Below are 18,466 nucleotides of genomic sequence, written 5' to 3'. Positions count from 1 at the left end.
GAGGAACACTTACCCACCAAGTAGTATATATACCCCACGGTGGTTAGCCGTGCCAGATATGTGCTGCACTTTGGTGGTGTCTGTTTATCTCCGAGACCCCTATATCAATATGAATATGGCAACCACACTACAGGGGCAGATCTATGGCAATGATTACTTATATGTGCCTACTTACCCGCATAGATTCCTATATAGGATGAATGTATTATAACACTATTGGTGCATACTGGTGGTGCGAGATCCTCAGTACATAGAAAAAACAGTCCACCAATGAAACACCCAGACACTGGGTGCTCCCTGACAATTTTGAAAAAACACATCTTTGTCTTCCCTCTAGCCATTAAACCCCTATTGGCTCTCTCCCTTGATGTCACACCTACCGGGTACTGTTGACACCTGTACTCCTTGACCTGTAGGTGAGTATCTAAGGAATCTCCAGAGATAGACATATTAGATACCTTGAATAAGACTGCTGCTATCATGTTTTTATTTATCCTTTCTGTTTTTAGTTTCTAATTTTATTTTGTGATAGAGGTGACATGCAATAAAAGTGAATATAGTGGATACTTATTGGTCACGGCTCACAGAATGTCACAGGCACAGAATCACTCCTCTGCACGTAATCACAGTGTGCTCACGGTCAAGAATGGGTAACTGTTGTCCTTGTATTTTGATAACTCTTCCCTTTTGTCTCCACTAGGCAAGAGCGGTTACAATCAGGTAGTACAACAGTAATAGTAAAATTGATGTTTATAGGTTGACACTTTTAGGTCTTTCCTTGTGATAGATGTATATAAGGTCCTGAAGAATCGCAGCATAATTGCAGAAGCGAGAAACATGTTGACCCCACTGAACGTTGTGTAGTCCTAGATCGTGATACAGAACCTAACTTCTGGCGATCATAGGCCACCCACTGATTTTATTTATAGCACGGGAACCACCAGAATAAATTGCTCTCCGGTATCCCTTGCTATATTTTAACTCACCCACCTACACTATTCACTTCTTACTTGGCCCCTCACTTGCACTTCACCCACAGGCTGTTGGAAAAAAGATCTCCGATAAAGAGCCCCTCCTAGAGGTGAGCCCGTTGGACATTGCACCGCCTGCCCAACGAGGAGCAACGGCCAATGATGAAGCATGACACTTGCAAGAGTGTGTGAGGCCATTCATTCCAACTAATGGGATGCCCAGGGTAGCACTCCACTGAGCACCACCCATATTCTTCCCTCCTTGACCTTTTTACCTTTACTTTTACCTTTACTTTTGACTCTTCCCTCAGGAATAACTGAGTCCCTTCTTGTCAATCATTGCTACTTGGGGCTCTGACTCATGTTGGACCTTCCATTCCTCTTCTCTCTTGGAATGGTAAATTGAGCCTAAGGATCAACCCTTGATCCAATTCTGCTACCCCTTCTTTGTTACACTATCAAGGGCTACCTTTCAGCCATCTCTGCTTTCCTTCGGCTGCCAGATCAGCCCTCTCTTTTCAAGTCCCTGTTAACAATTTCTTGAAAGGCTTAACGTATCTCTTTCCGTGAATTCCTTTCGTTATGCCTCAGTGGGACTTGAATCTTGAACGGACTAATTCGATGTGCGCTCCCTTTGAGGTGCTTCATAAGTGTCGTTTAGGTCTCTTAACTTTGCTTTCCTGGGAGCCATCACTTCTGCTAGAAGGGTGGGTGAGCTCCAGGCTCTTTCTTCAAAACCTCCTTTATTTTCTGTTCATCCGTACAAGGTGGTTCTCAGGGCCCGTCCATCCTTTCTTCCTAAGGTGGTCACTGCCTTCCAGATCGGGCAGACCATTACTTTGCCTACCTTCTTTCCGCATCCAAATCCTTCAAAGGAAGAAGAGATGCTCCACCGTCTGGACCCAGAATGTGCGCTCTCCTATTTGGATCGCACAAAGCAGTTCTGGATGGTTGATCAACTTGTTTTCTACGTGGGTGAGAAGAAGGGTCGAGCTGTACTCAAACGCACCATTTGTCGATGGGTCCTGCTGTGCTTTAAGGCATGTTACTCTCTGGCTAAAAAGAAGCCTCCAGTCGGGCTATGGGCTCACTCCACCTGGGTGACGGCAGCCACTACTGCCTTGGGAAGAGGAGTGCCTCTGACATCTGTCAGGCGGCCATGTGGGCATTGCTGCACACGTTCACCAAACACTACTGCCTGGACAGCCGAGTCCGGAGAGTCTGCTTCTTTGGCCGTTCTGTTCTCCAGGACTTTCTGGTGTGATCTTGGTTCGCAGACCCACCACCGGGGTTGGTATTGCTGGGGTCTCTATTCTAAGGTGTTGAATCTGTAACTAACTTGTTTCTTTCAGATGACCGTTACTTACCTTTGGTAACAATATATCTGTGAAACTAGTTATAGATTCCTTACCGCCCCACCAATCCTTCCCGTTCTGCGAACTGATTTCTAGGGTTAAGGACATGGTTTCACGGCCCTAATTTGTGCACATGGGTCAGTGTCTTGCATGGCTCTGCGTTTCTGGTGCGGTAAGTAGTGTGCAGAACTGACGTCTGCGTGTGAGGGCTGCGACTAAGTCGCTAACACAATGTCATTCCGGCAACGAATATCATTCCGGCGACTATGACGACGGACGCAGAGCCGACTGACGCGACCTTCCAACGCACAGTGGTACTGCTGACGAAAAAACTTAACTGATCTAGTCTGACACCTGGGGGTAATTCTAAGGTAAGGAATCTACAACTAACTAATGTTTCTTACAGGTATATTGTTACCGAAGGTAAGTAACTAGTGCATCATTTGAATATTGTCATGTTGGCTAATACTATAAAGAATTTTAACAAGAATGTTTGGTCGAAGTTTATTTGTAACATTACTTCTGATCATTAAATAAAAAGGTGAAATGAATTTTTTTTCTTCCTCTCTGATGGAATAACGTTTTCCTTGAACAACACAAGTTACTGACAATAAGAACAAGGGGACTTAATTTCACATACTTGTACTCTGCATATTACTCCATGTTTAAATGTAAAGTATCTAAACCATGTACTCTGTTGAACCTTGCTATTGGCTGTGGCACATATTCAGTGTCCTCTTTCGAAGATTTGAATGCAGAAAATTTAAGACGAGTGGTAGATATTTAAATGTTTTAGGTCCTGGGTAAATATGGTAAGCAACCTATTTTGTCATATGCTAGTAAACTCCCACATTTAAGGTTGCATTTTGAAAATATTTACAGCGTCCCCTAAATGTTTTTTAAATGTGCATGCAAATAGGTACTACAGGTGTTTCCATTAGTCTGCAATTTAGAATGCGATGCGTTAAGTAATAGTTTCTTTTTAATGTGCTGTAAAGCTTTTTAATGTTCAATATTTGCCATTTGTTCTTTTCAGTATTTGAGTCATTCATAGACTATGTTGCTGTAGAACAGCTGGATGGGGATAACAAATATGATGCTGGAGAGCATGGCTTGCAGGTATGTATTTAATTGATCCGTTATAAGAGAAAGCATATGGATGTATTATCTTCTGTTTCAGTAGGCATCCTGAGAAGTGCAGGTTCTATGTTGAAAGACCTTGTATGATGAAGCCTCCTACAGGTGTGTGCTTTCCAATCATGTGGGGGATGGGGGGTGTTCTTTAAAGCTGGAGTTTCCATTAGTTTTACGTAGTTGGGACAAAACAATGATGTATTCTGATTTGAAGTACCTGAAAGTATATTCAGCCTGAAACCTTTAATATGAAAATCAACTTTGCAGATAAGCTCACCTCGTTGTTGTAGGAAGCTGGCTCTATACTATACCACATTGAGATATAGTGTGTACAGTTTAGTTGAACCCCAAAGGCAGGTAGAGGGAAAAGTAGCTAATACTTTACTCTTTATTTTGTTCATAGTGTGGGCAAGCAATGAAGCTTTATCCGAGGGTTGTGTTAAGCATTTATTGTACAAACTCAGGCAAGAAATGATGTCAAACACTCGGACTGTACTCAGACCAAATTGTTAAAAAATATTTACCTATTTTATTTCTAGTAAGTGAAATAATACTTAGCAATATGTATGCAATAAATTACAGTTCTATGCAGGTTCAACTGCAGTTGATTTACAGATACGTCAATCAGAATTACTTTTCAGTTACTTTGTCCATTACAGTACTCATTACTTCTTGGTTTACTTTTAAAGTTACTTTGCTAATCAGTGTGATAACACCTGAATATATCACTGACACATTTCCTAGACAAAAAGTAATTCACTTTTGGTATATTTGCAGTTTTCCAAGTTTTCTTAAAAACCAACTCCATAAGAATTTTCAAAGAAAAGCAGTAAATGCAATCCTATGGGAGGAAATTAAGTTCTCGGTTTACAGTTAAGTATTTATTTGCGGGAGTTGGAACCAGGGCTGCTCACCTGGTAGAGGAAAGAAAGAATTTAACACATGCCTAAAATCTGCACTAGATGCTGCAGAAACATCTAGCAGGCTGATGATAGGAGTGACTGAGAGAAGACCCGCATGGCTGAGAATTTTGGGATTCAAGCCCGAGGTACTAAGTAACAGCTCAAATACACCTTTTAACTGTTCTTCACACCAGTGGACGACAAGTTGACACAGCTAAAAAAGGACAACGAAACAGCAAGGTCCATGGGAGCAGTGCAGTTCAGGGGGATGAGAAGAGGCACACCCACAAGGAGGCCGAAGTGGAGTCAACGTGCCAACCACATCGCACCAAACGTTCCTAGAAGGCTACCAAGAGAACAACCAAGGCCGGCACCAACAGGGTCAGCAGCAGCAAAACTGGCAGTACCAACCCAGAGGATAGTCTTTTCGAGGGTGCGGAAACGGACAAGGACAAACACGAAGTGGAGGACGACTGCCCTCAACTAAGTGACTCCGCCATGCATCTGGCCCCCACCCTAGCAACACCTCTGGGTGGATGGAAAGACAAAAAGAACAAATGCAACCGAACATTCAACGACAAGCATTTCATCGAACATTCAACACCGGTAGGGGGAAGAATAAGACTTAATCCAGGAATGGGGGAAGGTCTCATCGGACAAATGGATACTAAACATCATACAATACGAATACTGTATAGAGTTGGAAAGACAGCCTCCAAACAGAAAACCAATAATCAAGGCACACTCAGCAAAGGAGCTCTTGCTCTTGCAGTTAGAGGCGCAAGAACTGCTCAGCAAGGAGGCAATAGATGCGGTACCGCAAAACCAAAGGAACATGGGAGTTTAATCAACCTACTTCCTGGTGCCAAAAGTGGACAAAACACAAAGACCTATCCTAGATCTAAGGTTCCTAAACAAATTCGTAAGAACTCGAAGATTCAAAATGACCTCACCACAGGAGGTAATACCACAAATACAGCAAGGAGACTTCATGGCTACCATAGATTTAAAGGACGCATACTTAAACATCCTGATCATCGCTTTACGCAGACGATATCCTCCTCCATCTTACGAGACCCCGAAGGTCCCTCATGGTAGCCTTGGACATCTTCACTAGTTTCGGGAGAAACTCTGGATATAGCATCAATTGGGGAAAGTCCCTCCTTTATGTCCTCCATGGCGACCCTCCCATCTGTCCCTCGAGACTCCCCGATTACGGTGGCCTTAGACTCGTTTAAGTACTTGGGAATCTTCATCTCTAAAGATAGGGCCATTAGGTATGAGAAAAATCTTCTGCAGCCCCTACAGCGGTTTAAACGGGACTCTGCCACCTGGCAAAAGCTCCCGCTGGCCCTCTTGGGTCGGGCAACCCTTTTTAAAAGGCTGGCGCTGCCAAGATTCCTATAGGCCCTACAAAACTACCCGGACTTGGTCCCGCAGTTCTACTTAGCGGCCATCAAAGCCACACAAATAGATCTACTATGGTCTGGAACACCCCTGCAGAAACTGACACTGGGATGGTTTGATGGGGGCATAGCGCTCTCGGACATCCGTAAATATTAGTGGGCTGTGCACCTTTCGGCCATCAACCAGGGCACATACTGCCACTGGAATGACCAGGGATACGGAATGGACCGGTGGCTCCTTCCCGGCGGGAATTTTGAGGCGGCGCTTCAATCAAGGCCTGGCAGGTACTCACTCACTGGGCCCACACAGCACTCGGTCCAATTATGGCATATTGTCCAGCATAAACTGGGATGGGCCAACCCTCTTACAATGGCTACCCCGCTATGGGTCTCAGAGAGATGGGGCACTCTAGATCGCACTAAAGGGTTCCGCAACTGGGACCGAATTGGAATCTCCCACGTTAAAGACCTGGGGTTCGGACGGTGTTATGCCATTCGCCTCACTCCATCGCACTTACGATCTCGCACATGCAGAATATTTCCGATACCTGTAGGTCAGGCATTCCCTTCAGACGAATATCCCCCCAGGGACCCGGCCCATAGAATCCTCCCCCTTGGAGGATAGATTGCTAGATGGACACCTCCCAGAACATGCCATTTCCATCACATACAAAAAACGTATTAACAACTCTCCAGACCCGTTACTAACTCTCAAAGGAAAGTGGGAGGCTGACGGACTAGAAATAGACGAAGAGGAGTGGAGAAGTGCGCTTGCTCCCCCGAAGAAAGTAGCCATATCAGCCAGACTTAGACTGATCCAGCTTAAAATTATTCACCGGGTATACGTCTCTGGCACTAGACTGAAGCTGATGGGCCGTAGTGAGGATGGACTCTGCAGGAGGGGGTGTGGGGAGGTAGGGACTTTCTTTCACATACTGTGGGAGTGCCCTGTGCTGCAGATCTATTGGAAACGGGTACTCCGTTGTATGCAAGAGGTGTGGGGGTTGGAGCCGCGAATGGAGGCGAAGAGATGCCTCTTGAATATCTGGGAGCCCACGGATCTGCCATCTGAAGGGAAGCTTTGGGCAACGCTAGGATTGGCAATGGGGGTCAGTAGTGCCTCCGAAACTTAATTCCTGTAAAACTGACATGGACTGGTGCATGCTCCAGGAGAAGACTGTGTATGTGGCGCGAGGGTGCCCACGAAAATGGGTAAACAGAATGGACCTGTTAACAATGCAGAACGGAAGGGTGCTACGCCCAGAGCCAGAGAACCTCAGCCTGGCGGCATGGCTCCTGAAGACCTATAGTTTGCACATCTCAAGCTACCGTCAAGCACAATGGCAATGCTCAGGGAGGCAAGAAGGCCTACCATAAAGAAATGCCTTGTTGCTAAGTGGAAGAGATTCTCAGAATGGTGCATTAAAGAGAAACTGCAGACAGAGATCACAAGGGAGTCAACAGTGCTAAAATACTTAACACATCTACTGCAAAGCAAACTAAGCTACACATCCCTAAGGGTACACTTAGCGGCGATGTGGCTTACACTAGAGAAACAGGTAAAAGCTTCTTCACCTCCCAAGTCGTAAAGAGATTCCTAGAAGGGGCGAGGAGAATCACACCTCCAAACAGAATGCCAGCACCAGCATGGAACCTCAACCTAGTGCTGACCCAGTTGATGAAGGCACAATTCGAGCCCATGCACAAAGTTACACTGCACCTGCTCACACTAAAGACGGCCTTCTTAGTAGCGATCACATCACTACGTAGAGTAAGTGAGTTGCAGGGGCTATCTGAAAGAGACACGTTAGTGAAAGATTACTTACCTTAGAATATCCCCAGGCGTCAGACTGGATCCAGAATTTTTTTGCGTAGCAGTACCCTTGCGTGTCGGTAGGTGTCTTCTGCAGCTCCGCGTCCGTCGTCTGCGTCGTGGGCGCCGTGATGACGTCGTCTGAGTACTAACACGCCACCTCCGCGTGCTGACATCAGTTCTTCTTTTTTCCGCGGCAGCAGCGCAGATCCGGAAAAAGTGGTACCGTAGTCACTTTTTGACAAACTTTTTTGGGATCTTTTCCATCATTCTTAGTCTTAGACTCCGATCGGTGCCGATAGGGATGCCAGGTGTCAAGCCTTGTGGGGACTGCGACCGACTGATGTTGGTCACCGACCCTCACCGTCGGTTGCCTCCACTGTCTCTGCGTCGATCACGACAACAAGGCCTGCTCCGACTTTCGGGCCTTAACCTCGAAAGCTAGGCGGGAGCGGTCCTGCAAGCGGCTCGAGCTCCGGCAGTCGGCCCGCGCCGTGAGAGGCCCCGGTCACGGGGGCGGAGCCATCACAGCTCCGTGAGTCGACATCACTCCTCAGGTTCGAAGTCGTCAGGTAAGCACAGGAAGTCGAAGAGACATCGCTCTTCCGACTCCCCGCGACCTGCCCCATACCCTTCGGTACCTGGGCAGCAAGCGACGCCGGAGATCGAGCGATTCCTCATGGCCATGAGGTCCCTCCCTCCGGCGGGTTTCGCGGCACATTCGGGCCCGGCGGATCCGTCTGGGGGTCCTAGCGGGTCAGGTGCTTCGGCCCCGGTGCTGGCGGGTGCTTCGGCCCAGAGGCCGCCGGCGCCTTCGAGCCCCACTGGATCCGCTTCTGGATCCGGATCGTCGCCGGTAGACCTTGCGACCGCGCCGGTTCCACAGGTGTCACCTCCGGTGCCGTCCTCGGGCGCCGCCGTCCCCAATACCTCCCTTGACCAGGTTCCGGCGCCGCTCTCGACGCCGCTTGGGGAGTTCTACTTCAATGAACCGGCCCCATTATTTGTCAACCCTGAGTACCAGGAGATGGGTGATGAGGAGGAGTATTGGGAGGGGTCTGAGGACCCTCTGACACGTGAGTGTCAGTCCCAGGAGGACTGGACAGGTGGACTTGGGGATGCCAGTGGCCTGGACACCTCACCAGACACTGGTTTTGTCTCGCCTCCTAGCGTGGCTACGGAGGAGGGGGCAACCTTCAGTGTGGTGTTGACGCTGGCAGCCAAGGCCTTGGGCCTTGAGCTCCCCGTCATGGCAGTGAGGACTAATCCCCTCACTGAGGTTCTGAAATCGCAGTCAAGCTCAACCGAGCCTCTGCTGCCGTTTAATGAGGCCTTGACTGACTTATGGGTGCTTGTTCCATGCCCGCTACAGGTCAGCCTGTAGATAGGAACGTGGTCAGACGCCGGCTCCAGGCGACCCTTGTTTCCTGTCCACCCACCCCACCCCTGAGAGCCTGGTCATCCAGGCCTCTAATTCCCAGACTGCATTCCCGTCGGCTCCGCCTGATCGGGAATCCAAGATGTATGAGAATTATGGAAAGAAAATATTCCCCCTTAGTTTGGTACTGCGGTCTTTCAACACTGCATGCCTCTTGGACCGTTACACCCACTCCCTGTGGGACACGGTCGCGGACATGCTGCCACAATGCCCGGCGGAGGTCAAGGCTAAACTCGCCCAAGCACTTGCGGAGGGTCGAGATGCGGCACGTTTCTTCATCCGTGTGGGCTGGATACCACCGACTCACTGGGCAGAGCGATGGCAACGACTGTGGCGAAACGTCACCACACCTGTTTGAGGTCCGCCAACTTTTCAGCGGATGTCCAGAATACACTGATGGACATGCCGTTTGATGGCCGTCGCATCTTTGGCGACAAGGCAGACCATGAGCTTGAGCGCTTTAAGGACTCCAGGGCCACGGCCAAGTCCTTGGGCCTCTCGTCCCCGCGCCAGCAAACTGGTGCCTTTCGCTCCTTTTGTGGCCAAGTAAGGGGAGCCCCCACACGTGCTGCCAGCCACGCACTGCAGACTAACCTACAACGTGGTGGCGGACGTGGAAATCGCCGTGGAGGTGGTCGGGGACAACAGCGAGGCCAGTCCATACCTTCCCCCCGCAGCATCCGCCTCAAAACCCTCCTAGTCCGTGCTTTCAGGCCCATGTGACGCCAGTGGGGGGCAGGGTTCGCCATCACCACTCCCACTGGCGCACTGTCACATCGGACAGGTGGGTGCTGCAAATCGTTCGAAGGGGCTACTCCCTCCCCTTCGAGACGACACCTCCAGCCATGCCACCGCAATACCACCGCGTATCGGGGGATCACTTGCGGCTTTTGCAGGAAGAAGTTATGGCCCTCTTGGCCAAAAGGGCTATTGAGCGCTTTCCTGGGCCAGAAGTAGGGTGTGGTTGTTACTCCCACTACTTTCTGGTACCGAAGAAGGTTAAAGGGGCCCTATCTTGGACCTACGGAACGTCAACGGCTTCCTCCGGAAGGAGAAGTTCAAAATGCTGACACTGGCTCAGGTCTTAGCTGCCCTGGAACCAGGAGACTGGATTGTAGCGTTGGACTTGCAGGACGCTTATTTCCACATCCCGTCCTGCCGGCCCACCAGCGCTACCTGCGGTTCACGGTAGGCCACGAGCACTTTCAGTGTACCGTGCTCCCCTTAGGCCTTACCAGCGCCCCACGGGTGTTAACGAAAGTGTTGGAGGTGGTCGCAGCTCATCTGCGCAGGTTAGGGGTTTCAGTCTTCCACTACCTCGACGACTGGTTGTTGAAGGTGGGCTCGCCCCAGACAGTAGTCAGTCACCTCCAGACGTCGGCGGATCTCCTGCACCTGCTGGGGGTCTCCTTCAACGTGCCGAAGTCACACCTGTGTCCCTTTCAAAAGCTCCTCTTCATTGGAGCGGTACTCGACTCGGCGCAGTTTCTGGTTTATCCCCCCGAGCAGCGGGTTCGGGATATTCAGGCTCTGATTCCGATCTTTCAGCCTTTATCCCGAGTCTCGGTCCGGTTGGCGCTGTGGCTTCTGGGGCTGATGGCTTCCTGCATCCTTCTGGTGCATCACGCCCATTGGCGGATGCGGGCTCTGCAGTGGGACCTGAAGTTTGTGGGCCCAGCATCAGGGCAACCTGTCCGACCATGTCCTGATCTCGGAGGGCACTGCGAGACAGCTGCAGTGGTGGCTCACAAACCGCGATTGGGTCAGCGGCCGATCTCTCTTCCTACCCCAACTGGAGCACGTAGTGGTGACTGATGAGTCCCTCCTGGGATGGGGGGCCACATGGGAGAGAGGGAGATCAGAGACCTCTGGTCTCCGGCGGAGTCCCGGCTCCATATCGACCTTTTGGAGCTGCAGGCGATTCGTCTTGCACTGAAGGCATTCCTCCCCTCTGTCTGGTGGAGTGTAGTGCAGGTGTTCAGACAACACCACTGCCATGTGGTACTGCAACAAACCGGGCGGGGTGGTGGACCCTCTGCCAGGAGGCTCTGCGCCTTTGGCAGTGGCTGGAACATCAGGGCGTGACCCTGGTGGTTCAACACCTGGCAGGTTCTCTGAACGCCAGTGCAGACGAACTCAGCCGCCGGTGCATGATGGATCACAAATGGTGTCTGAAGTATGACGTGGCGCAAGGTCTCTTTCTGCAGTGGGGAGAGCCTTGGTTAGATCTATTCGCCACAGAAGAGAACGCGCAATGTCATCAGTTCTGCGCGTTGGAATTTCCGAGGCGGCACTCGCTCGGAGACGCTTTTTGTCGCAAGTGGAGTTGCGGTCTGTTGTACGCCTTGCCGCCTATACCATTTCTGCCCAGAGTGCTGAAGAAGGTCAAGCGCGACCGGGCACAAGTTATCCTTGTGGCTCAGGACTGGGCACGAAGGTACTGGTATCCCGAGCTACTCAGTATGTCAGTCAATCCCCCGGTTTGTCTGCCTCTTCAGGAGGACCTTCTGTCGGAGCAACAGGGGACGGTCCTCCACCCGAACCTGTCCAGTCTCCACCTCCATGCTTGGAGATTGAGCAGCGACAGTTGGGGCCATTTGACTTGCCTCCTGAAGTCTGTAATATCATTCTGGCAGCCAGGCGTCCCTCCACAAAGTCGGTATTTGCCTGCAGGTGGAACAGATTTGTGGCATGGTGCACAGCAAAGGCTATGGATCCTCTCTCTGCCCCTCTTTCTGAGGTTCTTCTCTTCATTCTTTCTCTTGCCCAGCAGGGCTCTGCTCTGGGCACTATCAAGGGCTACCTTTCTGCCCTTTCAGCCTTTCTAAATCTGCCTGATCAACCATTTTTGTTCAAGTCCCCTATTGTAAATCGTTTTCTGAAGGGCATCACACACTCGTTTCCGCCTGTTCCCTTCGTGATGCCTCAGTGGGACTTGAACCTGGTTCTTACTTTTCTGATGAGCGCTCCCTTCGAGCCACTTCACAACTGTCCTATCCGCCTTCTTACTCTGAAGACTGCTTTCCTGGTTGCCATCACCTCTACCAGGAGGGTGAGTGAACTCCAGGCTCTATCCTCTAAGCCTCCTTTCCTTTCTGTCCATCCGTACAAGGTTGTGTTGCGGACAAAACCCTCTTTCCTGTCCAAGGTAGTCACAGCCGTCCACATCGGGCAGTCCTTAACCTTGCACACCTTCTTTCCGCCTCCGCATCCCTCTAAAGAGGAAGAGCGGCTCCACCGTCTGGACCCAAAACGTGCGCTCTTTCTATTTGGATCGCACACGCCAGTTCCGGGTGGATGACCAACTCTTTGTTGGTTATGTGGGCGCTAAGAAAGGACGGGTGGTGCACAAAAGGACCATCTCTCGGTGGATTGTGTTGTGCATCCAAGCGTGCTACTCTGTCTAAAAAGGAATCTCCTGTTGGGCTGAGGGCCCATTCCACTCGGGCCACGGCGACTACTACTGCCCTGGGTCGAGGAGTCCCCTTGCAGGACATTTGTCAGGCAGCTACGTGGGCCTCGCTGCACACGTTAGCAAGACACTACTGTCTGGACACCCAAGTCCGGAGGGATGGCTTCTTTGGCCGTTCCTTCCTCCAGGACTTTCTGGTGTAATTATTGATTCGCAGACCCACCACCTTTTTGGTATTGCTGGGGTATCTATTCTAAGGTAAGGAATCTATCACAAACGTGTCTTTCAGATGCACAAGTTACTACTTGTGTAACGATATATCTGTAAGAGACATTAGTTAGTTATCGATACCTTACCGACCCACCCATCCTCCCTGTTCTGCGAACCGATATCTAGGGTTAAGGTCATCCCCTTTCAGGGCCCTAGTTTCAATGGCACCAGTGTTGGTTTTTGACATGGCTCTGCGTTTTTGGCGCGTAAAAGCTGTGTTTAAGAACTGACGTCAGCACGCGGAGGCGGCGTCTAACACTCCGACGTCATCACGGCGCCGATGACGCCGATGACTGACGCGGAGCCGCAGACGACGCCTACCGACGCTCAAGGGTACTGCTACTCAAAAAATTCCAGATCCAGTCTGACGCCTGGGGATATTCTAAGGTAAGGAATCTAGCACTAACTAATGTCTCTTACAGATATATCGTTACACAAGTAGTAACTTGTGCAACACTTCAAGAGCCCTACCTGCAGAAACACAATAAAAGGATTGTTATGATAACAGACTCACACTTCATGCCATAGGTGGTGCATCTGTTCCACACCAAACAATCCAAATACCTAGTTTTTACCAAAAACCAACCACAAGCCCAGACAGCGCTGCACACAGTGGACTCCAGAACGGCGTTGATGCACTACATAGAAAGGACAAAGGAGTGCAGAACATTTTCCTAGGACGACCTGTCACCAATAATACCTTTGCACAATGGATTGCACAAACCATTTAAGGAATAAACATAGGCCCTGGGTACCTGTTTGAAAGGAACCCAGGGCACACTCAGTAAATCAGCAGTTTTGCAAAAAGTGGGGGCAATCCTGCAAAAACACGGCACTTTCGTACAGATGTTACATTTATTGCAGTACTAGACCACTTCCACACTTACATTTTTCAGAGAAAACCCACCATACAATCCCATTGAGAAAATCAAAGGGTTAGATTAGATTGATTAGTGTAGGAAGCTGGCTCTGTATATGTAAAATGTTAGGGGCAACAATGCAGAAAGGGCACTTTCCTACACATGGCACTGAGTGACCATTCACTTAGCACATTGGGAAGCAAGGTGTGCCAATCTTTGTTCATCATGGCGTTGTTCGCCAGCCAAACACCACTGGTAAACCAAATGTAGATCAGTCACCAACATCTGACGGCCAGAAGCACTGCACGGCTTTAAGCCTGCCTTCTTGAAGGAATTTTTGCAGATCAGGAGGCAAAGTCTGAGAAAATATTTAGCAAATGGGGAGGAAAAAAAGGTAAATCAAAGTGACTGGGGTTTGTTCTCCTCAAATCTGCGCAAATTGGTGCGGAAAGAGAACAGATGTCTGCACTGTGAGAAGTTGGCCTGATATGCAGTGCTCACTATTCTAGTGAACACTATGTATCAGTCCAGACAACCCTTATTGATGATTGGTTGTAAGTCAACCTTATAGACCAGCTATCCTAGTAGCGTGGATACGAGCAGTCTAAGGCTAAAGACTCGAGAGGGCGTGCTAAGCCAGCTGTTATACCATCACATATACCCCTTGAACACCAAGTGAAAGGACACCACACAAGTGTTATGAAAATAAACAGTGTATTTATTAGAATCACAACAGCCCTGTACTCTTTATGAGAACAGGGTACTAAGCACAAAACAAAACTCTTACGAAAATACTTAAGTTAGCTCAGTATATACAAATGCCCGAGGGGCACGGAAAACCATATACTCTGAAAGTGGAATGCGAAATTACTGGCAGGTAAGTACAGTACTAATAGGCTTTGGAATCGCTAGGACTTGACTGTAGAATCGTTAGATTACTTCTAGGAGGCCCTGGGGACTCGGGTGCAGAGTGTGCACTCTCACGCGGGATGCGGGACAAAGTCTATGGTAGCTAGATTTCACAGAGTTAGTGTTCTCGGGCGAACCCGACCTGGTAGGAGGAAAACGAAAGTGGATTCTGACCCTTGGATAGTGAGGCTATGCTGGGGCACCGAAATGCCGAAGTTACCTAGCCCAGGGGCTGCAGCTGCATAGGTCTCAAAAGACGTCGGGAATCCTCGTAGACGGACCAGAAGCCTGGAAGAAAGATGCTGGCAGGCGACCAGTGAAGAGTTCGAAGTGATCCAAGCCTGGATCTTGAAGATGGACGATACCCGAAAGCAGAGGGGACCAAGTTTGAGACTACTAGCCAGTAGTCAGGTGGCACCAGGAGGGCACCGGATGGTAGTCACCTCGACTAGGTGAGTGGGCGACGCTGGGCTCTGCAGATCTCGCGGACCAGGAGGCGTTGTCGGCGACCAGGATGGAGGAGCGAGCTGTCCCACGATGGATGAAGCTGTCGGCGTCGCTGGACCCAGGATTGGGCAACAAAGCCTTGGCTAATTCAAGCCCACGCGGTGGACCTAAAATGGCGTCTTGAGTGGACCAGGAGGGTCCGGGGTGCTCCTCTTTTGGAAGGGAGCAAGGGCCAGTCTGGAGCAACCAGACCAGCAGCAGTGATGTCGTCGGGCGTCGTGAAGAAGGCCACAAGCCAGCGGGCTAGTAGCCGAACAGCGCGGTGAGCAGCAGAAGGGCCCCACGCAGATCGTGGAGATGCTGGGAGGCTGAACTTCGGTGCTGGAGCTGCTCAGGGTCGGGGCTTCTCGGACCCCAAAGCACTCACCAGAGGATCCCTCGGCGGTCGTGCTGGAAAGAAGTCGTGCAGTCTTGAAGATGGCCGGTCCCTCGAGGTCTCGTCGCACTCACGGTTCTCAGCTTTGCTGTAGAGGTGAGTAGAGGTCAGAGGTGCCAGGGAAGCCGGTTCTCGTCGAGCTGGGCAGTCGGATTCCGGAGGAAGGACTTGCAGCAGACCGCAGTGTTCTTAAGATGGTGCCTGCGGATGCAGGGTGACTACTCCTTAGTCACAAGGGAGAATCTTGAAGAAGAAATCTTGAAGTCCTTTCGCAGAAAGTAGTGTCTTGATTCCAAAGATGATCTAATTTGGAAGGGGGCCCGCTCCTAACTTTATACTAGGAAAAGGGGCTGACCCGGTGACTTGGTCCTGCCTATGGGTGGGACTAGGAGGGGGGTGGTTACACCCCTCTCCCATGCCGGACTTTCCCCAGGCCAGGGGCTGGTGTGCCCCTGGAACTGGTTCTGGCCGGCCTATGCGTAGTGAGCACCGGGGTGCCACTCAGCAGTCACCTTCCTGTAAAGCCCTGCCTACCTAGGACACACAAAACCCTGTCTGGGATGGTGCTAGCACCGCCCCTGACAGGAAACCCTTTGTCCAAGCTCTCCTCGCTGGAAGGACTCCCAGCAGCAGGAGGTCAGACTCGTGTCTGTGGTGGCAGCATCCATTTTGTGGAGCTGAGGCTTCGTTTAACTTTAACCGGGGTTCACAGTCACATACATGTCGTGTCCCTCTAGAAGGGTGGAATGCTAACCCCGTCGCCAGAATTGGCGAGGGGTTAGTATTCCAATTCGTATGACACCTTACTCTACATGTTTTGATAAAGCGATACCAAAGATAGCATTTAACCGCGAGCACCATCTCACACGATTCCAAGCACTCTGCCTTCAGGATTGTCAAGGCCTGCCATAGGAGTGACTGATAGGAATCTGTGTGTCCATTTTTAGGGTTAGATATAGGTATACTATATCTAAAGCAAAGGGTGATTACACCACCTTGCCCGAGCTGTCGTGCAGCCAGTTGTCAGATTTAGATGGCCAGCCAGGGGTGGCATAATACATGCTGCAGCCCCTGGTAGGCCCTGGGTACACCTATGCCCTGAGTTACAGGGTCTGATAAGGTGGCCCAGTTCCAATTGGAAATGTACCTAAGGTACATGGAATCCATTTTACAGAGAGAGCAGTAGGCCTGGGGTCCTGATTGGCAGGGTCCCAGGTCGACTATGTCAAAAACCAGCTAAAACACAGGGCAAAAAGTTGGGGGCAACCATAGTCAGGAGGTACCTTCCTACATGCACGCTGGGGTGCCGCCTGCCGGCAAGTAGGAGTACTGCTCACCAATCGTTTCTAGATCCAGTCTGTGGCAGGACGACTATTCAAAGATGAGATCTGCAGCTAGTTGTCTCTACCACATAAAATAATTAACTGAGAGAAACTGCATTTAGGAATTAATATGGACATTCACCAGGTTGGTTTTGTCGATGCAGTATCCACTGCTAGAGTTAAATTGTGGAACTTTTTTTAACAGAAGCTTTGTTAGAAAAGTTTTCACCAATCTGATTCTCTGAGACAATCACTATTTTTAAATATCAATAGAATTTTTATTTTAGTTCTTCAGGCCCATGTTAGTTGTGTCCCCCCAATTTTTACCAAACTACTGATGTACTTTGAATGAGTGTGCCCTGGGTTCCTTCCAAACAGGTACTCAGTGTGAGAAAGTGCCATCTTTCTGGCATGTTATACCCCGACTTTTTGCTGAATTGCTGATTTACTCTGAGTGTGCCCTGCCCACAAAGCACTGCCCTGGCACACCTCAGTCACCCCTCAAGCTGGGTGCCCGATGCCAGTGGTGTGGGTACAGATCATCAGCCCAGTACCCAGGTCCATTCCCGGGCACTGTAAGTGCAGTGTTGCCATTAAGAATATATGGTGCTGGGAGGTAGTCATCACGAACTCCACAGCACCATGATGGCTATACTGAAAACTGAAGTTTGATATCAAACTTCTTAGCACATGAAACCCACACTGATGCCAGTGTGGGATTTAATGTTCAATGCACAACAGAGGGCAATTTAAAGTTTCCCCTTGAAACTAACCCACAATCGGCGTCCTGACTGAGAGGCTGCTTCGGCTTCCACCCAGCGGACATGTTGCTGGACCCCTGGGTAGTGAGCCATCCGCTCTTGTGGGCCTGCTACAATGCACATCCTGGGGCGAGGTGCTAGGCCTCCTCTCCCAGGATGGGCAGGGGAAGCTTCAAAGGCATGCCTCCTTTGTGAGCTTCTCCAGACCAGTTGCTGGTCCGAACCGGTTCTGACCCCCACTCTGGCGGGAAGACAGGCAGGAAACTCAGTGAGGAAAGGGGGTGTGCCAGCCTCTGCCAACCCCACCCCTCAGTTGGGGGAGGCGATGTGAAGCACAACTCCGGGCTCTCGCCATCTTGAAGATGGGGATCCCTACCCAGTCAGAGACAGGCTCCTGCCGCCCTCCCACTGGAGAGTGACAGAATAGGGGGTGTACTCACCACAGGGAAGGGACCCATTGGTCCCTAACCTGCCCATACTTTTAACTCCCCTAAATGTATTATTTAGGGGCACCCTGAACCTCCCTTCCTCAGATCCCGATTCCGAAACTACAGAGAAGAGCAAGAAGACGACCGGCCATGCAGCTGCTAACACCAACTGACTTGGCCCCAGCACTACTGGCTTGTTGACTGGAACCTTCTGCTAAACACCAGCGTCTCCTGGAACCCCGGAAGACCTGACTGCCTTGCTCATCCAAAGACTAGGACTTCCAGGAGCAGTGGTTCTGCTCAAAGATCCACATCCCCTGGTGCCAGCCAGGTACCGCGAATCCAGCACACTCTGCACCCACCTAGCCCAGCCTGTACCTGAGTGAACAAAGACCACGAGGACGTCCCCCCGGCGACTGTGGCCATGAATCCAGCATCCAAGGACCCTCCTCAGCACTCCTGATGACTCCTGCAGCCTCACAACCAGGTACCCCTACAACCGCGACCAGCAGAGGGTAAGATTTCCCGACACCAAAAGACAAAAGGGCGCCCAACGGCCGCCTGTGCCCAACTCCTGGGTGTCTACCCAACCTACAGCTTCC

The 18,466-nt window shown here is 50.4% G+C and overlaps 1 protein-coding gene across 2 annotated transcripts in view; it reads left to right on the top strand.

Annotated features, from left to right (window-relative positions):
• USP7 (ubiquitin specific peptidase 7) overlaps positions 1-18,466 on the top strand; it is a 1,528,604-nt gene that overhangs the window by 728,142 nt on the left and 781,996 nt on the right. For both annotated transcript variants that reach the window (XM_086941365.1, XM_086941366.1), the window contains exon 11: positions 3,363-3,445. In XM_086941365.1, coding sequence (XP_086797491.1) covers positions 3,363-3,445 — 83 coding nt within the window. The remainder of the gene's footprint in view (positions 1-3,362; positions 3,446-18,466) is intronic.

This window comes from Lissotriton vulgaris, chromosome 10 (genome assembly GCF_964263255.1).
Source record: "Lissotriton vulgaris chromosome 10, aLisVul1.2, whole genome shotgun sequence".
Lineage (NCBI taxonomy): Eukaryota > Metazoa > Chordata > Amphibia > Caudata > Salamandridae > Lissotriton > Lissotriton vulgaris.
The sequence above is the reverse complement of the archived record's forward strand: the minus strand, read 5'-3'. Positions and strand labels throughout refer to the sequence as shown.